At 36.5% G+C, this 27582-nt stretch overlaps 1 protein-coding gene across 4 annotated transcripts in view; it reads right to left on the bottom strand.

The window, feature by feature from the left end:
* Window positions 1–27582, bottom strand: part of ADAMTS20 (ADAM metallopeptidase with thrombospondin type 1 motif 20) — a 203604-nt gene that overhangs the window by 24861 nt on the left and 151161 nt on the right. For all 4 annotated transcript variants that reach the window (XM_027093467.1, XM_027093466.1, XM_027093465.1 and 1 more), the window contains 8 exons: window positions 23918–24085; window positions 10136–10309; window positions 9888–10058; window positions 2613–2813; window positions 1776–1905; window positions 1470–1564; window positions 1288–1382; window positions 606–739 (listed from right to left, as the gene is read on the bottom strand). In XM_027093467.1, the coding sequence (XP_026949268.1) occupies window positions 606–739; window positions 1288–1382; window positions 1470–1564; window positions 1776–1905; window positions 2613–2813; window positions 9888–10058; window positions 10136–10309; window positions 23918–24085 (1168 nt within the window). The remainder of the gene's footprint in view (window positions 1–605; window positions 740–1287; window positions 1383–1469; window positions 1565–1775; window positions 1906–2612; window positions 2814–9887; window positions 10059–10135; window positions 10310–23917; window positions 24086–27582) is intronic.

Raw genomic sequence — 27582 nt, 5'->3', positions numbered from 1 at the left:
CAGGTCCATAATCTGGGATCTGTGAGTGGGACTTTATCTCCCTGCAATGCCAGTTACTAACTGTATGAATTGGGCCAATCACTTAATTCTATAAGTGCATCTTAATTTCATCACTTGCAACAAGGTGATGAAATTTTGCCTTATCTAGTATAGGGTTGTTAAAAAGATCAAATGAGATAAAGTATAAGAAAATACTAGACAAACTGTCACCTGAAGCTAATGTTAATTATTAGCTTTAAGCCCTTGCAAAAAAGCTTATACAACTACATTGAGGATATTAACTTCCTTACTTTTAATGTAATTGAGGATTTTAAGGTAGATTGTTATATCTTGGAAGGGCAGGATCTTTACTATGACAGTATCCTTACTATCTTTACTAATGACAGTGTCATTACCACTACATTTTTATTAAGGGTTCCCATGGTTTGTATCATTGCACTGGAACTATGTAGCTAATAACTTTTTAAAAAGAATTCTAAGTAATTACTGTACAATGCTAGGCTCTTCTCTATACCCTAGCTACCACATATACCATATAGTATATTGTTACACTTGCATTAGCAAACAGGTACTTTTCATTTTACAAATAGAGATTCAGCACTTACTTTTAATTTGCATGGAATTAAGATCAATTCTTATTTTGCTGAAAACAGTGTGTCCAGCAGCCAAGTAGTCATTTTTACACTCACAGTCTTGCCTCCTGCTTCCATTAAAAGGACATTCATATGGATTTTGCAGTCTGTAACAACATTAAAATATTTTAATATTAGATACCATTATTAGACCATAATGCAGATAAATGGTAAACTTTGGAAGTGGGAAGGTAAAAGACACACTCTCCAATATTTTAGGGTCAACAGGTTAAATGTGAAAGAAATGAAAATCACTCAACAAGTTAAATGTCAAAGAAATACAAAATGATCAATGGGAAATTCAAGACCAGTTTGTGGAAAAATAATTCAGCTGTAGTTCTCCTAGCTTTTATTACTGGAATTAATTTGATTTCTATGAAAATACACACAGGTCTTAAATTCTTCCCTCCTCTGTTGTCTCACTGCTCACCCATAGTATCCTTCTTAGTCAGTCTCTCTGTGAGTACATGTTAATGCTGAAATCTTTATTATTGAACAGGCATGGACAACATCTGGCTTAGGTCATAATATATCTACCTGTTTCTAAATTACTTGTCACACTGGGAGCTATTCAAGTACCACTCTGAACTCTGGAACTTCTAATTCTCTTGAAGGACCATGAAAATGCACAGATAAGGCAAAACACAGCATATACCTAAAGCCATACACTTCAGAAAAGTTGTCTTCTTCACCTTTGACCAATGATATATATTCCTTGGGGTTCTGCAAGTGCATGCCAGCACAATAGATCTAAAGAGAAAATGCAAAGATCTAGAAAAGATTTTTTCAAAGTCAACAGTCAATGCTAAAATCAAATAGGAGCTGTCTTCATAATACCTTTATTATTCTTCCTTTAATGTTAAGGTAATAGTCACCATCTTTGGTAATGTTGTTTTTCACTTGGATTTCTTTACAGCTGGTAAATGTTTTACCTTCAAGGACAAGTGAGTACAACTTATCAACAATGAACAAATTACAGACACAACATGAATTTAACTCAATTACACCAATATTGTTATATTCTGAAAAAAACAGACCTTTCATTTTGTGGAGTGTATGACTACTCTAAATATTTATTTTCAGATTTTAATTAAAACTTCTGAGGAACACTTAGGTTCTAGATTTTTGAAGTCTAGTACTTACAGTCATGGACATAACATTTCTTTTGAGCATCTGGTTTTAAACTCTTTAAACATAAGTCACTGGACCAACCATTGTCAGCTATGCATTCCACTCTTCTCTCCATTACCCCAACTCCACAAGTCACAGAGCACTGTGAACAGAGTAAAATTTGAAGGTAAAGTATATAATGGATAATAAGGCCAGTAAATACATATCTCCTCCTTTCAAGCTAGGTCCTTTTGGAACAAACTGATGATCAATAATGGCTAGAATTTCTGCAGACACAAAAATATCCTGGAGGCTAGAGAGTCACAGGTGGGGCTAATCCTTAAGAAACTCAATCTATTCTTTCTCAGTTACTGGCTCCTTTCCATTTATTTTGTATCGTTAGCTCAGCAGTATATTGTTAATACCTGATAAATATTAATTAATGATGGTTATTCAGACTACTGAGTTTTTACTCATTGTTGTATGCTGTTTGCAAAGCAATATTTACTTGCTTTCTGTCAATTAAATTGGAAATGGAATATGGTGCAAATAACCTGTATTACTCATACATTAGATTTATTTACTTTTTCACTTAACCAATAAGTATTGCTTAAGCATCTACTCAAAATGCAAGCCACTGTGCCAGGTGCTCTGAGGAAAAGAAACAAGTATTAATTATGGTCCCTGCTTAAGGCAGGTTATAGCAAACTTAGAAAAAGAGATGATAACTGATAAATAACTGGTAAAGTGATTGTTAGACAATAGGGGTATGAGACAACTCTGATATCTAGTTAGAAGTGCAGAATAGTAGGCATCCCACAACTAGAAAGTCTCATTCAGAAGATTTTAAATTCATAATTATAAACTGACCTTGCTCCATTTTCCAACTTTCCAAGTGGCCATATGCAAACAGGTTCTAAAATTGCATTTGTAAACCTGAGGGGAAGGCAGCACAGGGCATTCTTGATAGTCTATAGGCCACAGCTCATGAAGCTTATATTTCTCAGTAGATCGGATCCCAATGCAATATGAAATCCTTTGTCGGTAACTAAATCCACAGTTACCTGCACACTGAAAAATACAATGTTACGAAGGGAGAAGAAGATGCTCTTAAACTTAACCAGGGTTAAGCACCACTACTTTCCAGGTGCTTAATATATACTATGTTATGGTACCCCCACAACAATCCTATTATTAGCCTCATTTACAGATGGGTAAACAAATGTTCAGAGATATTAGGCAACTTTCACAGAGTTGTACCAGGATGGAAAGGATCCAGATTCAGGATAGATTGTCTATATTCAGTGCCTATGTTTTTTCTGTTTGTTCCTTTGTTTGTTTTCTGTTTTCTTGGTCACACTACAAAGAATAGCTTAACTGAATGAAAATTTATCTCCTGATAAGCAGAGCTTTGGAGAAATGAAACATATCAAGCATTCTTACCTGAAATAAAGGACATTTATTAGTCTTAATGTACTTGTAACTCTATATAAGTTTAGCATATATTTATCTCTATACATACAATGTGATGTGTACTACCATTTGACTAGAATAGGTAAGTGATTTAGATATAAATTAACGATCCAGAGAAAAGAATGGGCAAATAGATTTCTGACTCCAACAAAAAGGAGTAACAAGGAATAGAGTTACCATCTGACCTAAAACAAAAAAAACACTTGAACAAAATATGTATTGATTAAACAATGGCTCTTAAGACACTGGACATTAGGCAATAAAGGACAGTGATTCCCTGGGAGACGGAAACAAACAAAGTGACCCTATAATTGCTCTAGCTTAATGTCTTGAGAGAGTTTCCAGGTTTTGGAACAAGAAAAGGGATCCCAAGGGGACAGCAGAGTTCTGACCAGTGCAAACATGTGAGGACTCCAACTGAGGCCAAGGCATGGACCGATTAAAAGACATATGGGGACGTCCCTGGTGGTCCAGTGGGTAAGACTCCGTGCTCCCATGCAGGGGGCCCAGGTTCGATCCCTGGTCGGGGAACTAGATCCCGCATGCATGCTACAACTAAAAGTCCGCATGCCGCAACTAAGAAGTCCTCATGCCACAACTGAAAGATCCCATATGCTGCAACTAAAGATCTCACATGCCACAACAAAGATATCGTGTGCCTCAAATAAGACCTGGTGCAACATAAATAAATAAGTATTTTTAAGTAAATAAATGACATATGAATCACTGTATCTGGCACTCACACAGGACCAAATATAGTGTCTGTTCCCTTCATTCAGACTGGAAAACCTTATATACATGCAGCAATAGGTAGAGTACTCAAAAGGGTCTTGCCACAGTAGAGGGGAATAGCTAACCCTAGACTAAACAATGAACTGGTCTCCCATAAAAAATCTTAAGAGCAAGACAAGAAAAGATCACACTTCTTACAGACAAAATAACTGCATTCTGGAACAAAGCTCAAAATATACGTATAGAAATAAAAACTATCCAGTAGCCAACAAAGTAAAATTCATAATGCATGGCATGCAATAAAAAATTAACTGGCATGCAAAGAGGCAGGAAAATATAACCTATGATGAGGAGAAATATCCATCTATCAAAGCAGACCCCAAGGGGTGAGTGACATCGGTGAAAACAGCAGAGCAAGGACATCTGAAAACGTTCTCTTCTATAAAGGCAATGAGAAAACTGACAAAACTTGTGAAAATCAACTTTTTCAGAGCTCTGTAAATTAACCAAAGGCTTGCAGCAATCCGGGAAGCATTTATTAAAGAAATAAGGCTAAATCTCAGTAAGAACAGTGAGCTTTGTGTGTTTTAGTTTGCCCTATTCCCATTCCCCCTCTTCAGCTCTATAGGAGGATTGAAAATCAATAGGCCTGCAAACATACTGAAAAACAAAAGCATGGAAGCCACCAGAGGGATTGGACATCTTTCTAAGCCTCATTTCCAGAGAACTGTCATTATTTGAACTGTTTGGTGGTTTTCTGAAAGACCTCACTTGCAAGTCTCTATTTGACTTTACCCAGCACTTGCCCAGTGCTAAAAGCCTTCTCCTTGGAGGCATTTTTTAACACAATTAAAGGCTATTGTTTAACTTTGCAGCTTCCAAAGGAAGTGGATAACAGTCAGGCAGCAATGGGCTACCAAGAAAAGCTTAAAAGGAAAAGCTTGGAAAGGAGATGTCCACAGGGGCTTTAAAAACTCCAACAGAGTCATAGATAACTAGAAGGCCATGGACATACATAAGATTTGCACATGTCTAGGGCTGTGTGCAAGCTTAGGAAATATCTGAGAAGTACCTACACTCTCATTTCTGGCTGATGTCAAGGCTCTGCTCAAGCAGGAAGTTAAGGTTAAGGAAGAGTTGTCAACTGCCTCATCTAGTGTTGAAGATGCCCACACATGCACACAGAGCCTCTTGGCAAAGACTGGAGATTACTGGTTCCAAGTATCTCAGGAAATCACTACCCAGTCATTAGTTGAAAACTAATCAGATAGAGACTTTAGTGATCACATGAGACAAAAAATACAGACTTTACAGTTAGTTCAGAAAAGTCACTGAACAAACAAACAACAATAAACAGCAGTAACAACAAACTCTGGGAAGATGGGAGAACATGTGTAGAAATCTGTGTATCTATGTAGACCTATAACAAGTAAAGAGATGGAATTAATAAACAAAAAACTTCACACAAATAAAAACCCAGGACCAGAGCCTTCATTGGTGAACTCCCCCAAAAGTTTAAAGAATTAGCACCCTCCCCCTCCAAAACACTTCCAAAAGATAGAATAGAAAAGAACACTTCCTAATTTGTCATATGAGGCCAGTATTTCCCTCATACCAAAACTAGGCAGACATAACAAGGAACGAAAACTACAGACCAATATCTCTTGCGAATATAGATGTAAAAATCCTCAACAGAACACTAGCAAAACAATCCCAGAAGCAAATAAAAAGGATCATACACCATGACAAAGTAAGATTTATCCCAGGAATGCAACATTGTTTCAACATGTGAAATCAATCAATGGAATACATCATACAAATAGACTCATAAAGACCACATGAGCATCTCAATAGATGCAAAAAAAGCATTCGACAAACTGACACATTTTCATTACACAAACACCAAGCAAACTAAGAATAGCAGGGTATAATAAAGAGAATCTACAAAAAAATCCATAGCTAACCTATTCAATTATGAACATTGAAAGTTTTCCTCTGAAGAGAAGGATATCTGTTTTTACCACTTCTACTCAACATTGTTTTGGAGTTTCTAGACAGGGAAACTAGGCAAGAAATGAAGTAAAAGGCACCCAGATTTAAAGGAAGAAATAAAACTACCTGGATTTGCAAATGATATACTTCTGTACATAGAAAATGCTAAGTAATCCACACAAAAAAAGAACTGTGCTCAATAAATGTGTTTAACATACAAAAATCAATTCTATCTCTACACATTATGAACGGACAAGCAGAAAATGAAATTAAGAGTATAATTTCATTTTCAGGAGCATAAAAAATTAATAAAATTTTTAGGAACAAAATTAACCAAAAAAGTGTAAGATTTGTACAATGTAAACTATAAAGCATCCTTGAAATAAATTAATAAGACCTAAATAAATGGAAAGACATGTCAATTCACGGATTGGAAGACATTATTAAGATGGCAACATTCCCCAAACTGATCAAGATTCAATGTAATCTCTAACAAAATCCTAGCTGGAGTTTACACAGAATATGACAAGTTGATCCTAAAATTTATATAGAAATGTAACGGACACAGCATAAGCAAATAATCTTGAAAAGGAAAAGCAAAATTGGTTCTCTCACACTTCCTGATTTCAACACTTACTATAAAACTACCTTACTATGAGACCAAGACTATGTGGTAATGATATAAGGATAGGCACATAGATCAGGGAACTGAATTCAGAGTTCAAAAATAACTCTTCAGTAATAGATAATTCAATGAGGAAAGAACAGTTTTTTCCAAAAATTGTGTTGGAACATCTGGATAGCCACATGCAAAAGGATAAAGTTGGACCCCACTTCACATCATATACAAAAATTAATACAAAGTGGATTACAGACCTAAACGTATCAGCTAAAATTACAAAATTCTTAAAACAAAATATAAGTGTGAACCTTTGTAACCTTGGATGGGCAATAGTTTCTTAGAAATGATACCTAAAGTACAAATGAACAGAAAAAATAAATTTGACGTTATCAAAAGTAAATACATTGGTGCACAAAAGACACTATCAAGAAAGTGAAAATGCAAGAGAAAAAGTTACAGCTGACACCACAGAAATACAAGGATTGTAAAAGATTACTGCTAACAATTATATGCCAACTAATTATATAATCTAGAAGACATGGATAAATTTCTATAAATGTTCAATCTCCCAAGACTGAACCAGGAAGAAATAGAAAATATGAACAGACCAATCACATGCACTGAAATTGAGATTTAAAAACTCCCAGCGAACGAAAGTCCAGGACCTGATGGCTTCACAGGTGAGTTCTATCAAAAATTTAGAGAAAAGTCAACACCTATCCTTCTCAAAATATTCCAAAAAAATGCCAATGAAGGAACACTTCCAAATTCATTCTACAAGGCTAGCATTACCCTGATACCAAAACTAGACAAAGATATCTCACACACACACACACACACACACACACACACACACACACACACAAATACAGGTCAATATCACTGATGAACATAGATGCAAAAGTCCTCAACAAAATATTAGCAAACCAAATTCAAGCGGGATTTAGTCCAGGGATGCAAGGATGGTTCAATAGCCACAAATCAATCAACATGATATACCACATTAAGAAAATGAAGGATAAAAGTCATATGATTATTTCAATAGCACAGGGAACATACCTCAATATAATAAAGGTTATATATGACAAACCCACAGCTAACATCACACTCAGTGATGAAAAGTTGAAAGCTTTTCCTCTAAGCCTTCTTCTAAGATCAAGAACAAGTCAAAGATACCACTCTCACCACTTTTATTCGACATAGTTTTGGAAGTTCTAGCTACAGCAGTCAGACAAGAAAAAGAGATAAAAGACGTTCAAATTGGAAAGGAAGAAGCAAAACTGTAACCATTTGCAGATTACATGATATTATATATAGAAAACCCTAAAGACTCCACCAAAGAACTATTGGAACTAATGAATGAATTCACTAAAGTTGGAGGATACAAAATCAATACACAGAAATCCGTTGCATTTCTATACACTAACAACAAACTATCAGAAAGAAAAATTTTAAAAACCATTCCATTTACAATTGCATCAAAAGGAATAAAATACCTAGGAATAAATTTAACCAAGGAGGTGAAAGACCTGTACTCTGCAAACTATAAGACATTGATGAAAGAATTGAAGATGACACAAGTAAATGGAAAGATACACCATGCTCATGGATTGGAAGAATTAATATTGTTAAAATGTCCACACTACCCAAAGCAATCTATATATTTAATGTAATTCCTATCAAAATACCAGTGGCATTTTTCACAGAACTAGAACAAAGAATCCAAAAATTTGAATGGAACCACAAAAGGCCTGGAATAGCCAAAGCAATCTTAAGAAAAAAAAACAAACAGAAAAAAATCCCAAAAAACCCTAAAGCTGGAGTTACCATACTCTTGGATTTCAAACTGTATTATAAATCTATAGTAAACAGAACTGTATGATACTGGCACAAAAACAGAAACATAGCTGAATGGTACAGAATAGAGATTCCAGAAATAAACCCATGCTTATATGGTCAATTAATCTACAACACAAAGCTAGGAATATACAATGGGGAAAAGACAGTCTCATCGGAAAACTCAACAGCTATGTGCTAAAGAATAAAACTGGATGCTTTCCTTACACCATATACAAAAATAAACTCAAAATGACTAAAGATTTAAATGTAAGGTCTGAAACCCTAAAACTCCTGGAAGAAAACATAGGTAATACGCTCTTTCACACCAATCTTAGCAGTATTTTCTTGTATACATCTCCTCAGGCAAGGGCAACAAAAGCGAAAACAAACAAATGAGACCACATCACAATAAAAACCTTTGGCACAGCAAAGGAAACTATCAAAAAAGTGAAAAGACAGCCTACTGAATGGGACAATATATTTGCAATGATATATCGGATAAGGGGTTAATATCCAAAATATATAAAGAACTCACACAACTGAATATCAAAAAAAGCAAACAATTCAGTTTAAAAATGGGCAGAGGATCTGAATAGATATTTTTCCAAGGAAGACATACAGATGGCCAACAGACACATGTAAAAATACTCAACATTACTAATCATCAAGGAATTTCAAATAAAAACTGTGATATCACCTCATACCTGTCAGAATGGCTATAATCAAAAAGACAACAAACAAACAAGTGCTGGCAAGGATATGGAAAAAAGGGAACCCTCCTGCACTGCTGGTGGGCATATAAATTGGTACAGCCACTATGGAAAATATTATGGCGTTTCCTCAAAAAATTGTGAATGGGAATTACCATATGATCCAGCAAAATTCCACTTCTGGATATTTTCCTGAAGAAAACAAAAACACTAACTCAAAAAGATATATACACCCCAATATTTATTGCAGCATTGATTACAACATTCAAGATATGGAAGCAACCTAAGTTTCCATAAATAGATGAATAAAGAAGAAATAGATAGATGATAGATAGATAGATAGATAGATAGATAGATAGATAGATAGATAGATAGATGATAGATATAGGTAGATAGATAGATAGATATATGGATGATGACAGAGATATATGCTGTACCCCTTACACTTATACAGGGCTGTGCGTCAATTATATCTCAATAAAACCGGAAGAGAAAAATTTTTTAAAGCAGCCAACTATGCAGGGACAGATGCCAAACCGTCCCTGGTAGTCGGTTTCAAAGTTGTCACCGCTTCAGAACTGCACCAGAGTTTAACATACATGTCGCTATTATTCTATTTGCACCATCCAACTGCCAGCGATTTTATCCCTTAGATTGATATGCACACCATCATCTGCTCCCATGTTCAAATTTAGACCCAGTTTCAACTGGGTCAAATTTGAAACTCAGCTGTGTTTTCCAGGAGCGAAAATTCTCAACTTCCTTTCTTTGCCTTACCTGTGATGAGTTTCCCGTTACCACAATATACTTGCAGGGAGGGTTTCTGCACTTTCTGACTGCAAGAGGTCTGGTTGAAGGATCGCAGAAACTTTCATTCACTTGCGTGTTTTGTGCACCCACGCACTTCACTTGCCGATGTGTCTCTCTTTTCTTACATGACGTTGAACACTAGAAATACAATGACGAAATGAAGAACACATTCTTTCACTGAAGGGTTGTCTGAAAGTGTACTTGACAATACTCACATCCAGCCACTCTCCCGCCACCCAATGGTACTGTATGCAGTCCTGACGCCAACATTGTCTCTGAAAATAAGGCCGTGTGGACTGATCACACTTTTCTTCCGCCACCCGACCAACACCTCGCAGTCTGCAGTACACATCCCTTTGCTGAACTCCAGAGCCACAGGTCACAGAGCACTATGAAGAAACCCAAACGATTGGAATAATTAACTAACAAATATAAAATTATGTAAAAATCGCAAAGTAGAGCAAAATTATACCATGCATTAGATAGAAAATACATGCAAGAAGTATTTTTAACATTGCCTGGTCTGGAGCACCTATACAAGTATACAAATAGATGTTCTTTATTTTGCAATACCTATTCAAGTCTTGTAGAAACTATGACCAGATACTCCATCCGAATTGATAGCTCTCTGTTCTGACTTAAACATACTTAATATCTATAAAATTTACCACACAAACTATTCTACTACTACATTGCTTTTGAACATTATTTAAATATTGAAATTACACTGTATTCATAATCTCCCTCAAAGTAACAATAATTTCCAAGTTTGGGTTCTATCCATCTTTATACCTGCGTCCCTATTACAGCTTGGGGATCCAAACATTTGCTGATTTGTTGACTCGTGATTGTATTTCAGTGGAGAGGTGTTTTGGGAAACTGATCGTGTAAGCTTACAGTTTACTTAGACAACCTTGTCTTAGCCTCTCCTCTCACTTGTCTTATCTGTACAAAGAAGGTTTTGTGTTATTTGTAAAATTTCACAGAACATGTCCCACACATTTATTCCTCGCAACAGCTCTTTAAAGGAGGCACCAGGGCTGAGGGCCCGGGACTTAGCTAAGAGATGTTAAGTCATTTGCCTGAGCTGCTACGTGAAGTCAGTGGCGAAGCAGGTTTAAGCCCACTTCTTTCTGACTGCAGCCTTTGAGCTCTCCCCGTGCTGCCTCCACGGGATGGAGAAGGACTTGGCAACTTCTCAGGGTTTTCTCAACTCTGCAAGGCCAAGCCATAAAACAGCAGAGCCTGACCACAACCAAGAGCTAGGATGCCAACATTAATAAAGTAGGCAGAACGTCTAAGGGTATTTATTTAATTTGTGAGCTTGGTTTTTATACTCTTCGTTATTCCAGAAGGGATTGGAGGTCATATTGAGTGTTACATGGGGCCTCATGGCTGTTCGCAACTATGACAGTGTAAGGGTAAAACTTCAGGTTTTTCATTAAGGTCTCTGTTTCTGCAGGATTCACAGAGTCAGTGGTCGCTTTTTTCTCTAACAGTAAATATGTCTCTGCAGAATATGGTTTCACCATGAATTTTAAAACACTTAAAGCCCACAAAAGCTAAGAACTTAGTTCACCTGTTAGACTCAAGTTCCTCTTATAAACTCTTGCAACAATTTTACTCTAGCGGCACCTTTAGATTTAGTTTTCTGTCTTGTGTGTATAAGCGGCAACCACTGACTTAAAAGAGGATTTTTATATATTTTTAACTTACAAAGAATATTATGCATAGCTACATTGCTTACTTATATTGACCCTCATCTTATGCTTTAGCAGTTGAATTTTGACAGCTCATTGAATGTTTTCACAAAAAAGACATGGCTCCTTTGTATGGAGATAATAATAACTTAATATGTATTTTGTGCAGGACACAATATTAAGCAGACTAAGATGTCAGGTTGTAGTTTAACTTATCTGAACCTTTGGTGAAATGTTTAGTCTATAAAATAAGGCTCCTGCAAACATTTTCCAGTAATAATTTCACAAATATAAACCATATTCAGAAAAATTCCTACTTCTAAACCTGAAAACAAAATCCTGAAAATAAATTTCACAAAACACAATTTAGCAAGAAGTTGATAAATAGCGTTTTCTACAGTTCAATAATCCACAGTGGCTGACTGATTCTTTGACCACAGCATGCATTTAGAAGAGTCCACTGACACCATAGGGGGCTACTATAATGGACCTCACCCTCAAAAGAAAAAAAAAACTGGACTACTGCTTGGAAGAACACAAGTAACTTTTGTTTTTCAGCATTTTTTAGAGCTAAGAGTACAAAAGAGTAAACTGATGTGATTTCAGATTTGAACAGAGGAGAGAATTCTTTGCTTAAATGAAGTATTTCTTAGCCTCATGTCATCGATAACCCTAACTGCCAAGTCCAAGAGACACTTTTCAAGTCTTTTCTTAGTTAATCTCACTGACACTGTCAGCACCAGTGACCACATTCTGTTGAGCCTTTCTGGCCTCTGTGATTGAAATCCCCTCTGGTTCCAGGTACTCTCCTCTTGTAGTCCTTAACTGACTCTATTTTCTCTGTTTAGCCTTTAAATGTTAGCGTCTCCCAGGGCTCTCTTTATAACTTGCTTCTCTTTATACCCTCTGAGCTCTTCCTGAGCAATTTCTTCTATGTCCCAATAATTTCTAAATCTGTTCTCTCCAGCCTTGATCATAATTCTGAGCTCTCCATTTATATTTTCATGTATTTACAAGGAATTTTTCATGTATTGACAAGACTTTTCATGTATTTTCTACATAGATATGTCAAAGGCACCTCAAATCCAACATTTCCAAAGCCTAACTTATCGCCTTTGCCCATCAGCTCCTCTTACGGGCTGCGGATGCTGTGAAGACATGATAACTCACTCTTACGTCCAGCGACTTATTAGAATGACCTCCCAAGGTACAGCTGTAACTCCAGAGTAGTCACCCTTATTCAACAGCTTTATTGAACCACATTTTTATAAGCATGTTAAATTTTATCTTTCTTTAAAAATCCAAGTAACTCAAATGAAGGCAATGCGGGTCTATCATTATGAGTATGACACAAATAATTGATTGGAAGGCACTAACTGACCACCACTGCATAATTTAACTCAGAGAGGAAAAGTCAGCCAAATTTCCTATTCATGCGTACATGTACTACAACACTGCATAGCCTGGTGCTTTAAAAACTTGACAGTGGAAGTGGAGAAGGTAAGTTTTAGCCAATCCACAGGTACTGTAGCTGTTTTAGCTACTGTAGAGCAGAGATGAAGAAATGTTAGAACATGCATTGCCAAATGGGTTCATTAAGGCTAACTCACTCTGCTATTTAATAAAAAAATTATTTAAAATGTAATAGTAAAGTCCTTTCTTGATGCATTATTTATAATTTCTTGTTAATGGATTAAGGTTTTGATTTTATTATAGTCAGTTATTTGTAACTATAGTTTATTTCAAATTCATCAATACTGTAGCAGTAGTATTAGCAGTAGTACAGGATTCTGAGTTAGAAAAGACTCTAGGAATATCTAATTCCAATTCCTCTTCCATCCTGAAATCCATTTTACAGCAGTAGTGAATGAATGAATATCAAACCTACCCATACTTCCACAGCCTCAGTATGAGTAAGTTCACTGTATCCTGAAAGCAATCATTTCATTTTTGGGTGACTCTGAAGTTTTAGCAAATACCCTCCTATATTGAGCTGAAATATTCTTCCGTAAACTTTACCCACTGTCTAGAACCTGTCCTCATCAACATAGACCAAATTCATACTTACTTTCATGTGAGAAAGTATAAAGGTGTGAGGTCTGGAAAGGGAGCAGCTATTTTATGACCATTAGGGTTGATCAACAGAATCACAGAAATGCCCATCCAGCACCCTGCCATTGTGGAGCTACTGAATCAAACTTAAATCTAGTGACCTTCTGATCTTGTTTTGTAAAGAATAAATGACTTTGAGTTCGAGCCACTAATAATCAGTACTTTTCCTACTTGCAACAGAACACAGTGGAACTGATACAGAATAGTTATAACAATTCAATTGGGCTTCTCTGGGGATTTGGTAATTTGTCAAGACTTTTCTTACAGTGTGGGTCTCAGAATAGGTACTGCTCCAAAAATCTGACCAGAATTTATTAGTGCAAAATTTTGAACACGCTTCATGTATTAATGTAGCCTAATATGTTGCTAGTGATTTAAGCAACTACACCATATTCAATACATGATCAATTAAACCCTCAGTTATTTTCCTAAGATATGTAAAATCCATATATATCTTAAATTTATGCAACAGGTTTTTATATATAAATAAGCCTGTAATGAACTCAACACAACATAGAAACTACGTTTCTGTTGAATGCATTGTTATGTGTCATCCAGTGACATTCTGCAATTGTTGACTTCAGATGCCTTGTAAGAGGGGAGATACATTGCTAAGGAAGTAAAAGACATTGCTAAGGAAGTATAAAGATGAGCTCATGTAAAATGATAACTATAAAATAATTATGACAGCAACTACAATAGGGAAGACTCAGACAAGTGTTCAAATGCTCACCCCCCGCCCCCATCACTTCCTGGCCTGTGACCTGCACAAGCTGTTCAGTACTTAACCCCTGTAAGCTGTTGTTTCCTCATCTGCATAATGAATACCTACAGTTGGGAAGAATACAGAAGTCTCTCAGCAGTGTCAGGAACTGACTGTCCCTTGCTGCTTCCGTCCTATTCCCATTTTTTTTCACTTTTCTTACAGAGATACAAATATTTTTGCCTTGAAAAGTTTCTCAACACATGCCTCAAACCAAAGAGTATTAGTCATCTCAGCCCACTCAAAGATAGACCATCTTAAGTATCAAGAAAGATGATAAAGGAAGAGAGTTAACAGGCAGCATAGAAATTCAAAAGCAGAATTGCTGGCACTAGCTAGAAAAGATTGAGAAGCATAGCTCATCCAGCCCCAGAACAAAAAGACATCCTCTCTGACCTTGGCCTCAGCCTGTCTTCCTGGAAGAAAACTCACTTAACCTGGGTGTAAAGATGAAGAGGCTCTGCATTCTTGGTCAGGGGCTGTGGGGACTTAAGATTTACTATCTTTTTAGATTATAAAAGATATATATGGGCTTCCCTGGTGGCGCAGTGGTTGAGAGTCCGCCTGCCGTTGCAGGGGACACGCGTTCGTGCCCCGGTCCGGGAAGATCCCACATGCCGCGGAGCGGGTGGGCCCGTGAGCCATGGCCGCTGAGCCTGCGCATCAGGAGCCTGTGCTCCGCAACGGGAAAGGCCACAACAGTGAGAGACCCGCGTATCGCAAAAAAAAAAAAAAAAAAAAAAAAAAAGATATATATGTATACATCACATTTTTTCCAAATATGACTATATTTGAAATCAAATATTTAAATCAAATATGATTTATATATGTATTTTGGAAATATAGAAAATATGGAATTACAGAAATACAAAATCACTTAACCATGTCAGCATTTAGCAAATAGTTTCCAAAAAAATTTTTTTCACATTAGGTGTTTTGGGAAAGGGGGGCACTAGCCGGTAGACTTGTGAGATTTTGGAACTCATATCACATTTGGTTCCAACTCTGATCATAAAATACTACAAAGAAAATAATGGGTCCCTGAAAAGAGGGACCAAGTAAGTGGCTGCTATCACGAGGCTCTAGATTCAATAGGGTTGCCTGAGATTCTTCAAGTATCTTTCTAAGCTGTCCGGCAAGTTTGCCATGATCAAGGGGAGGTGAGAATTCTGGATGATTTTTTTTTTTCTGAGTATAAAAACTACGTTTGGATGGCACTGAACTAAGCATGAGACCATGAGGATGCTAACACCCCATGCTAGCCTTAAAAACTTGAATTTACAAGTGAAGCTGGTATTCCCAAATAGGTAAAATTAGGTGAAAACAAAAACAAAAAGCCTGGTTCCAGAAATAAGAGGATGAGGCATTTTTCGTTTTAAATGATTCCAGTATTTATTTTGCCTCTAAACGTATACATCTGGATCCTAGGGACAAAGGACTCTATACAGCAATGTTTGTTCCTGTTTGGCTGCAGTCATTAAAATGCATTACTAAATCCTTTCATTAAAAAAAATGATATCAAATACCAAATGAAGAGTGTTAACTTCAAAACTCATTTGAGCACCTCTGTGGTCACAGTTTGCCAAATAAGTCTTTCCATTAGAGGTACAATGTAAAATAGTAATAAAATGAAATTATAGTGAGGGATTCTAGTAAAGCAATTTTACAATTTATGCAGTTGGAACAAAGTAGCAACCAGTGATTATCCTGTAACTACCTCTGAAATTACACTTCTGTTGAATATATTTTTATATGCAGCTCACTGACAGCCTGCAATTGTTAACTTCATGTGGGTACTTTTTATAGAATAAATCAAAGCCAGCGACTTTACTAGTGGTCATTTGTTTCTGGCAGAGTTTTGGGGACTGTGTGGGTGTATGAAGCTAATTTCTATGACAAGGAAAACCAATTCAAAGAAAAAAAGCCGACACGGTACAAAAGCATCTGTGTTTTTTATAGTCTTTACATATTCATATCTGTATCTTAGAAACCCCTGAAATACATCCCTTTAGTGAATCTTATATAATTTCAGAGTTGGTGGCAAGCCAAGGACAAGTTGTTAGCACCCATGATTGATTCACTGTTGTGGAGCTGGAGGTCAAGGGTCAGGAAGTGTCTCTCATGAATAGCAACCACAGCAGCTGCAGCAGCTGCAAGGCAGCAAAAGAATCCTGGGGATCAAAAGGGATGCTGGTGGCCAAAAAGCAGAGTCTCTCCTGCCTCCAGTCCCATCCACCAGCGTCTCCTGCCTGCTGTCACTGAGAGAAGCTAGGGGATAACTAACTGAGGGGTCAGGGGAGACAGGATGGACTCAGTGTTTCTGTTTTGAACGACTTAGTAGGTAGTAGTGGCATTCACTAAATAAAACAGGTTAATGGGATATCTTTTAAATAATGGTCTCTGCTAAACCACAATATTAATTTTATTTACTGTACCAAAATTCAGGGTAGAAGTAAGTGCTCAGATATATATGTTTTGCTTTGAGAAGAAAAACAGAGACATGTTTGCCCCTAGTTTTCAGTCAAAGATGAACCACAATTCTCAACACACTAACACTTGACAGAGGCTAACTCTTCTACACAGAAACCTGAGATGCTCACTCAATTTGGGAGCTTTTTATTCAAAAATAATGATGCGCTGACACTGTCACTTTAAAAGCTGGTGCTCTGCCACCAAGGATCTGATCTCACGGAGTGAAGGATGAAAACTTAGAGGCCCAGGGAAACCCCACTTCTAGCTCCTGTCTGAACCCCTACCTTCCTAACATAGCTCCAGCATCAGACAGAGACAAGGAAGTTCCATCAGCAGAAGATGAGCTCTTTTTCCCATCGTAGGACTAGCTCCTCTAAGACACGGATAAGTATCCTGAGATACTGCTGAGAGCAGCCAGATAGCTTTGCTGAAAGCCTAGCCCCACTGAAATCAGGCCTCAGGAAATTATTCTAGTTATCATTTCTGGCTTCATTTCTGGCTTTTTCCTCCTTAATACTTCCCAGGCTGGTCTTTGCTGGACAATCACATTCAAATATATGGCTTTCCCAGTTTAGATCTGGAGCTTACTTCCCTGAGTGTGCCAGAGCAAGTATCCATCACCCTTCTTTTATAAACTGAGTTTTCAGCCTTGGTCTCATCTCCGCAGCAGCTTCATTTTTGCTGAGTCTTTCCAAGTGTGTCCACTCTGGCCTTAGACCAGCTGGGCTCCCTAGTTCTGTCATTTCCCTGACTCTTAAACCATCTCCAATCATGATCCGTCTGGAACTTACCAGTCCCTTTTCCAAGTTGCAAACTCAGCTCAAATCCAAGACTTTAGTGTGGAAGCAAGACAGTTACTAAACACCTCATCAGGTATATTTTACTGTTAGGTCACCTGGAATAATATTATAATCATCAGTAGCCTCCCTAGTATTCAGTAACAGAATTTCTTGTAAAGTTTACAACCACAAAAAAAAAAACAAAAGACTAATTTGTTGAGCAGCCTCAGAAACAGCGGATTAAATCTCCACAATCAACTTGATGTACCCTGCATCTGTGGAATACATGAATAGACAATGATTCATCCCAAATTGAGGAGCCGTGTGGATGAAAGGCTCTTGGTGCTCCAGCCAGAAGTCAGGGCTCTGCCTCTGAGGTGGGAGAGCCAACTTCAGGACACTGGTCAACAAGAGACGTCCCAGCTCCACATAATATCAAGTGGCGGAAATCTCCCAGAAACCTCTATCTTAACACCAGCACCCAGTTTCACTCAACGACCAGCAAGCTACAGTGCTGGACAACCTATGCCAAACAACTAGTAAAACAGGAACACAACCCCACCCATTAGCAGAGAGGCTGCCTAAAATCATGATAAGTTCACAGACACCCCAAAACACACCACCAGACGTGAACCTGCCCACTAGAGAGCCAAGATCCAGCCTCATCCACCACAACACAGGCACTAGTCCCCTCCACCAGGAAGCCTACACAACCCACTGAACCAACCTTAGCCACTGGAGACAGACATCAAAAACAGCGGGAACTACGAACGTGCAGTCTGCAAAAAGGAGACCCCAAACACAGTAAGATAAGCAAAATGAGAAGACAGAAAAACACACAGCAGATGAAGGAGCAAGATAAAAATGCACCAGACCTAACAAATGAAGAGGAAATAGGCAATCTACCTGAAAAAGAATTCAGAACAATGATAGTACGGATGATCCAAAACCTTGGAAATAGAATGGACAAAATGCAAGAAACAGTTAACAAGGACCTAGAAGAAATAAAGATGAAACAAGCAACGATGACCAACACAATAAAAGAAATTAAAAGTACTCTAGATGGGATCAATAGCAGAATAACTGAGGCAGAAGAATGGATAAGTGACCAGGAAGATAAAATAGTGTAAATAACTACTGCAGAGCAGAATAAAGAAAAAAGAATGAAAAGAACTGAGGACAGTCTCAGAGACCTCTGGGACAACATTAAACGCACCAACATTCGAATTATAGGGGTTCCAGAAGAAGAAGAGAAAAAGAAAGGGACTGAGAAAATATTTGAAGAGACTGTAGTTGAAAACTTCCCTAATATGGGAAAGGAAATAGTTAATCAAGTCCAGGAAGCACAGAGAGTCCCATACAGGATAAATCCAAGGAGAAATACGCCAAGACACATATTAATCAAACTGTCAAAAATTAAATACAAAGAAAGCATATTAAAAGCAGCAAGGGAAAAACAACAAAAAACACACAAGGGAATCCTCATAAGGTTAACAGCTGATCTCTCAGCAGAAACCCTACAAGCCAGAAGGGAGTGGCAGGACATACTGAAAGTGATGAAGGAGAAAAACCTGCAACAAAGACTACTCTACTCAGCAAGGATCTCATTCAGATTTGATGGAGAAATTAAAACCTTTACAGACAAGCAAGAGCTGAGAGAGTTCAGCACCACCAAACCAGCTTTACAACAAATGCTAAAGGAACTTCTCTAGGCAAGAAACACAAGAGAAGTAAAAGACCTACAATAACGAACCCAAAACAATTTAGAAAATGGGAATAGGAACATACATATCGATAATTACCTTAAATGTAAATGGACTAAATGCTCCCACCAAAAGACACAGATTGGCTGAATGGATACAAAAAAAAGACCTTTATATATGCTGTTTACAAGAGACCCACTTCAGACCTAGAGACACATACAGACTGAAAGTAAGGGGATGGAAAAAGATATTCCATGAAAATGGAAACCAAAAGAAAGCTGGAGTAGCAATTCTCATATCAGACAAAATAGACTTTAAAATAAGGACTATTAGAAGAGACAATGAAGGACACAACATAATGATCAAGGGATCGATCCAAGAAGAAGATATAACAATTGTAAATATTTATGCAGCCAACATAGGAGCACCTCAATACATAAGGCAAATGCTCACAGCCATAAAAGGGGAAATCGACAGTAACACATTCATAGTAGGGGACTTTAACACTCCACTTTCACCAATGGACAGATCATCCAAAATGAAAATCAATAAGGAAACACAAGCTTTAAATGATACATTAAACAAGATGGACTTAATTGATATTTATAGGACACTCCATCCAAAAACAATAGAACACACTTTCTTCTCAAGTGCTCATGGAACATTCTCCGGGATAGATCATATCTTGGGTCACAAATCAAGCCTTCGTAAATTTAAGAAAATTGAAATTGTATCAAGTATCTTTTCTGACCACAACACCATGAGACTAGATATCAATTACAGGAAAAGATCTGTAAAAAATACAAACACATGGAGGCTAAACAATACACTACTTAATAATGAAGTGATCACTGAAGAAATCAAAGAAGAAATTAAAAAATACCTAGAAACAAATGACAATGGACACACAACGACCCAAAACCTATGGGATGCAGCAAAAGCAGTTCTAAGGGGGAAGTTTATAGCAATACAAGCCCACCTTAAGAAGCAGGAAACATCTCGAATAAACAACCTAACCTTGCACCTCAAGCAATTAGAAAAAGAAGAACAAAAAAACCCCAAAGCTAGCAGAAGGAAAGAAATCATAAAAATCAGATCAGAAATAAATGAAAAAGAAATGAAGGAAACAATAGCAAAGATCAATAAAACTAAAAGCTGGTTCTTTGAGAAGATAAACAAAATAGATAAACCACCAGCCAGACTCATCAAGAAAAAAAGGGAGAAGATTCACATCAATAGAATTAGAAATGAAAAAGGAGAAGTAACAACTGACACTGCAGAAATGAAAAAGATCATGAGAGATTACTACAAGCAACTCTATGCCAATAAAATGGACAATCTGGAAGAAATGGACAAATTCTTAGAAATGCACAACCTGCCAAGACTGAATCAGGAAGAAATAGAAAATATGAACAGACCAATCACAAGCACTGAAATTGAAACTGTGATTAACAATCTTCCAACAAACAAAAGCCCAGGACCAGATGGCTTCACAGGCGAATTCTATCAAACATTTAGAGAAGAGCTAACACCTATCCTTCTCAAACTCTTCCAAAATATAGCAGAAGGAGGAACACTCCCAAATTCCTTCTACGAGGCCACCATCACCTTTATACCAAAACCAGACAAGGATGTCACAAAGAAAGAAAACTACAGGCCAATATCACTGATTAACATAGATGCAAAAATCCTCAACAAAGTACTAGCAAACAGAATCCAACAGCACATTAAAAGGATCATACACCATGATCAAGTGGGGTTTATTCCAGGAATGCAAGGATTCTTCAATATATGCAAATCTATCAATGTGATAAACCATATTAACAAATTGAAGGAGAAAAACCATATGATCATCTCAATAGATGCAGAAAAAGCTTTTGACAAAATTCAACACCCATTTATCATAAAAACCCTGCAGAAAGTAGGCATAGAGGGAACTTCCCTCAACATAATAAAGGCCATATATGACAAGCCCACAGCCAACATCATCCTCAATGGTGAAAAACTGAAACCATTTCCACTAAGATCAGGAACAAGACAAGGTTGCCCACTCTCACCACTCTTATTCAACATAGTTTTGGAAGTTTTAGCCACAGCAATCAGAGAAGAAAAGGAAATAAAAGGAATCCAAATCGGCAAAGAAGTAAAGCTGTCACTGTTTGCAGATGACATGATACTATACATAGAGAATCCTAAAGATGCTACCAGAAAACTACTAGAGCTAATCAATGAATTTGGTAAAGTGGCAGGATACAAAATTAATGCACAGAAATCTCTGGCATTCCTATATACTAATGATAAAAAATCTGAAAGTGAAATCAAGAAAGCACTCCCATTTACCACTGCAACAAAAAGAATAAAATATCTAGGAATAAACCTACCTAAGGAGACAAAAGACCTGTATGCAGAAAATTATAAGACACTGATGAAAGAAATTAAAGATGATACAAACAGATGGAGAGACAAACCATGTTCTTGGATTGGAAGAATAAACATTGTGAAAATGACCCTACTACCCAAAGCAATCTATAGATTCAATGCAATCCCTATCAAACTACCACTGGCACTTTTCACAGAACTAGAACAAAAAAATTTGCAATTTGTATGGAAACACAAAAGACTCCGAATAGTCAAAGCAATCTTGAGAATGAAAAAAGGAGCTGGAGGAATCAGGCTCCCTGACTTCAGACTATACTACAAAGCTACAGTAATCAAGACAGTATGGTACTGGCACAAAAACAGAAAGATAGATCAATGGAACAGGATAGAAAGCCCAGAGATAAACCCACACACATATGGACACCTTATCTTTGATAAAGGTGGCAGGAATGTACAGTGGAGAAAGGACAGCCTCTTCAATAAGTGGTGCTGGGAAAACTGGATAGGTACATGTAAAAGTATGAGATTAGATCACTCCCTAACACCATACACAAAAATAAGCTCAAAATGGATTAAAGACCTAAATGTAAGGCCAGAAACTCTCAAACTCTTAGAGGAAAACATAAGCAGAACACTCTATGACATAAATCACAGCAAGATCCTTTCTGACCCACCTTCTAGAGTAATGGAAATAAAAACAAAAATAAACAAATGGGACCTAATGAAACTTCAAAGCTTTTGCACAGCAAAGGAAACCATAAAAAAGACCAAAAGACAATCCTCAGAATGGGAGAAAATATTTGCAAATGAAGCAACTGACAAAGGATTAATCTCCAAAATTTACAAGCAGCTCATGCAGCTCAATAACAAAAAAACAAACAACCCAATCCAAAAATGGGCAGAAGACCTAAATAGACATTTCTCCAAAGAAGATATACAGACTGCCAACAAACACATGAAAGAACGCTCAACATCATTAATCATTAGAGAAATGCAAATCTAAACTACAATGAGATATCATCTCACACCAGTCAGAATGGCCATCATCAAAAAATCTAGAAACAATAAATGCTGGAGAGGGTGTGGAGAAAAGGGAACAATCTTGCACTGCTGGTGGGAATGTGAATTGGTTCAGCCACTATGGAGAACAGTATGGAGGTTCCTTAAAAAGCTACAAATAGAAGTACCATATGATCCAGCAATCCTACTACTGGGCATATACCCTGAGAAAACCAAAATTCAAAAAGAGTCATGTACCAAAATGTTCATTGCAGCTCTACTTACAACAGCCCGGAGATGGAAACAACCTAAGTGCCCATCATCGGATGAATGGATAAAGAAGATGTAGCACATATATACAATGGAATATTACTCAGCCATAAAAAGAAACGAAATTGAGCTATTTGTAATGAGGTGGATAGACCTAGAGCCTGTCATACAGAGTGAAGTAAGTCAGAAAGAAAAAGACAAATACCGTATGCTAACACATATATATGGAATTTAAGAAGAAAAAAAAATGCCATGAAGAACCTAGGGATAAGACAGGAATAAAGACACAGACCTACTGGAGAACGGACTTGAGGATATGGGGAGGGGGAAGGGTGAGCTGTGACAGGGCGAGAGAGAGTCATGGACATATACACACTAACAAACGTATGGTAGATAGCTAGTGGGAAGCAGCCGCATGGCACAGGGATATCGGCTCGGTGCTTTGTGACCGCCTGGAGGGGTGGGACAGGGAGGGTGGGAGGGAGGGAGACGCAAGAGGGAAGAGATATGGGAACATATGTATATGTATAACTGATTCACTTTGTTATAAAGCAGAAACTAACACACCATTGTAAAGCAATTATACCCCAATAAAGATGTTTAAAAAAAAAAAGACTAATTTGTTATTAAGCTATGAACTTAGCAAACGTGTTAAAACTGTAAAATATTAATTCAGAGCATAGTGCAAAAAAATTGTGTAATAGAATAAAACACATTTAGTAGAGTAAAACTTCCAAGGTTATTGAAAGCATACAGAATGAATTAAGATTTTCTCTGTAAATGCAAAAATACATATATAATCATAAAACATCTTACATACCTCATTCCATTTTTTGGCTTTCCATGAAGGGCATCTGACAGATCTACAAGCTTTATGAGTTCGAGGTTTCTGTAGATGACTGCAATATTTTTCTTCTAATTTCCCATGGAATTGGTCAACGCAAATCACCTCACGGTACTTTAAACCTTTACCACAAGGAGCTGAGCACTGGAAAATAAATATGAATGCACTTGATTCATTTTATCTTTACTAATTAAAGTTTATCTGCAAGAAGTGTAAAATGAAGCAATCAAAACATCATCACTTTGATATTTCATGAAGATATACTTTGATATTTCTAATGAGAGAATTTAAAATTTGCCAATCTGCGCTCGACCATCACTGATATTGATATGATAAGGTATCCATTTATTCTTCAAAAAAGTATTGATTGTCTACCATATACCAAGCACTCTTCTGGTATATAAGTGCTTTAGATCTTTTGAGGTTAAAGACTATCTGCAGCTAACTCCTGTTATCACACATATTTCAATAAAACTTGCTTTCGATTTTGTATGGTCGCCACCTATTCAATTTTTAACCCCATATGTCTTGCCATAGTGCAAACTGTGCTTTGGATGTCAAAAACAAAACAAAACAAAAATCTCTCAATGTAGGAAACTATGAGAAAGTATAAAATTAATTTTTTAAAGCACAATTCAGTTCAGGTTTGTTTTTCACTTCCATCTGGCAACTGTATGTCCCCATCATCAACCCTCCAAAATATTTAGTGAAAAACAAACTACCTAAAATCTCTGTAAGGATATATGTAAAACAGTGATCAGACTTCCTTTTTCAGCCAGTTGCCATTTTATAAGCAATTCCAGTGCAGAGGAGAGGAAGGGCTTGGGCTCTGGCATTGAATACCAGCTCTGCCACTTACTATTTGGGTGACTTTGAGTATATTTCATCCCCTGGCCAAACCTCAGTTTCTTCATTATAAAGTGATGATAATGACACAATATTAGAGGTTTATTATGAAGATTAACATAAGATAAAGAAAATGAGATATCTAATCCAGTCCTTTTACATAGGGTACATCTTCAGTGAATATTAGCTTCCTCTTCTACCATTTTCCTTCATATACTCTGAGGATGTTGACAATTTTCAGCATGATACATGTACCAGGGAAAAGTTAAGCAAAGAAGACACGGATTCCAGATAACTCCTCTCATTCCTCTGAGACAGCTGGTTACATATGGTTTCATTTAGAAACATATACTGAGTTCTGAGAACATTAGATAATATATTATGCATTTTATGTATATTATGAGTTCAAAGAGTGATTAATATAGAGTATTAGATGTTTAAAATATTTTAAATTAAAAAAATGAATAGTTTGGGGATAATTTACCTTTATATGTTATCTGCAATACTATATCCCATTTGTGTGGGGAATTAATTTAACTTGGTACCTTGATTATTAAGACATTACCATATCTGAGATGTTCTCTTCTTGTTAACACCTACAGCTTTACATGCCACTTAGAACACACTTTAATTCAGTGTGAATTGTTAACGGGTCTTGATAAACTGTATTACATGTACATTCTTTCCTGCTATTTTTTTTATTTTTTATTTTTGTATTGAAGTGTAGTTGATTTACAATACTGTGTTAGCTTCAGGTTTATAGCACAGCAATTCAGATATATATATATATATATATATATATATAGAGAGAGAGAGAGAGAGACATATATGTATGTATATATATTTTCTTTTTCATATTCTTTTTCCTTATAGGATATTACAAAATATTGAGTATAGTTCCCTGTGCTATACAGTAGGTCCTGTTGGTTATCTATGTTATATATAGTAGTATGTAAACATTAATCACAGCTTCCTAATTTATCCGTCCCTCCACTTCCCCCTTTGGTAACCATAAATTTGTTTTCTATGTCTGTGAGTCTATTTCTTTTTGGAAATAAGTTCATTTGTATCTTTTTTTTTTTCAGATTCCACAAATAAGCAATATCATATGATATTTGTCTTTGTCTGGCTTACTTCACTTAATATGATAATCTCTAGGTCCATCCATGTTGCTGTAAATGGCATTGTTTCATTCTGAATGTGCTCGATATCATCTTTCCTACTACTGACCTTCCCTTTCAGATCTACCTTTATGCTCTACTCCTCTTGGTCTCTTATCTTGGGCACTTCCCTGTCTGTTTCTTGACTACATTGTTTATTTTTCAAAGAGTATAACATAGTTTATACTAAAAAATCACATACTATTGAGTACCAGGCGTATATTATCTGGGAGTATACATGCACGTTCACACATACAAGAATGTTTTTCTCCTTGGTTGTGTATTTTTTCTAACTTTTAAACTGTGACTTTTTGAACAAAGGAGGATTTATTACTCTCCCTGATAGTCCCTTGTAAAAAGTAATCATTATTGTGAATACTCATGATATGAGCCCAGTAGTACTTATGGAAGATGGAAAAATGTTTACTATTTTATTTACTCTATGAATATTATTGAGTTTTTGCCATATACCAAGAGTAGCATATAAATATAGATTCATTAACCATCTTTTGCCTTGACTTATCCTCAAAGTGCTTATAATCTAAATGACACCATCTATTAAATGAATAATGCCAGAGTACATCTTAAATAATATTAAATTCAATAAAGATCAGAATAAAAATACAAGACAGTAAAAACCATTAAGACAATACAATAAAAATATTATTGAATTAAGAAAATAGTGAAAAATAGTCATTTCTTTATGGGATATTTGGTAAGCACTCAGGGAGAGGTGATATTTAAACTCAGTCTTGAAGATGTAGTTTTGCTGATGGACAAAGACAGATGGTCTTGTATATTTGTTTGATGTGCCTTATCTAATGCCCATGTGTCTCTGTTTTGCAAAATTCTCATAGTTCTTTTATCAGTGCCAAGAATCCAAGAATCGTGCAGTAAACATGCAGTAAATTGTTGATATTTCTGATAAGAATGACCAATTCATTTATGAAACTAACACAAGAAGAGACATTAAAGATTCTACTTTAGAATTGAACAATGCATTTCCTCTATAAGCAGCATTTGTGAGTGGAATGTAAACTGGGACATTACAGTTCACTACCAAAGTGAGGACTGTTTCTCACAAAACTGAATAGCCTCTCCTCATCTAACTGGAAGTCACCTTTTATTCTTTCTCTTCTTTGTTATTCTAATCTGTAACCAAGACTAGTGTTAAACATAATTTTAAACATATTGCTTCTTTATTTTTTTCAAGAACTGACAATGAATCTCTGTTGTCCTTAATACAATACGAAAACAAACCTCTTCCTTGCTTTCTTGATTCACCAAATTTCAGTCAACATCCCTTTCTAGCACAATATTCTGTTTCTTTTCAACACACAACCTTTGCTCTACTAACGTATAACATAATTACTTTCTCTTTAGGGTGACATTTTCACTCACCACAGTACCTGATTCATATTATTTCCTTTTACTTCGACTAATCACTTGCCCTGGTGCTTTCTAAATAGTACTTATCCTTAAAGCTCTAAGTCCATCCCATGTCTAAGGTGAATACATATCAATCTTTCACTTCTCTGAACTCTTCTGTCTCTGTTTTTGGCACTTCATCATTTTCTATTTTTGTCACATACTTTATCCAAACTTCTAGAGGTCAAGGACCTTTTAGATCACCCA

The sequence above is a fragment of the Aethalodelphis obliquidens genome, unplaced genomic scaffold, assembly GCF_003676395.1.
Source record: "Aethalodelphis obliquidens isolate GAN/ISIS:26980383/991018 unplaced genomic scaffold, ASM367639v1 scaffold84, whole genome shotgun sequence".
Taxonomy (NCBI): domain Eukaryota; kingdom Metazoa; phylum Chordata; class Mammalia; order Artiodactyla; family Delphinidae; genus Aethalodelphis; species Aethalodelphis obliquidens.
This window is presented reverse-complemented; position numbering and strand designations above follow the sequence as displayed.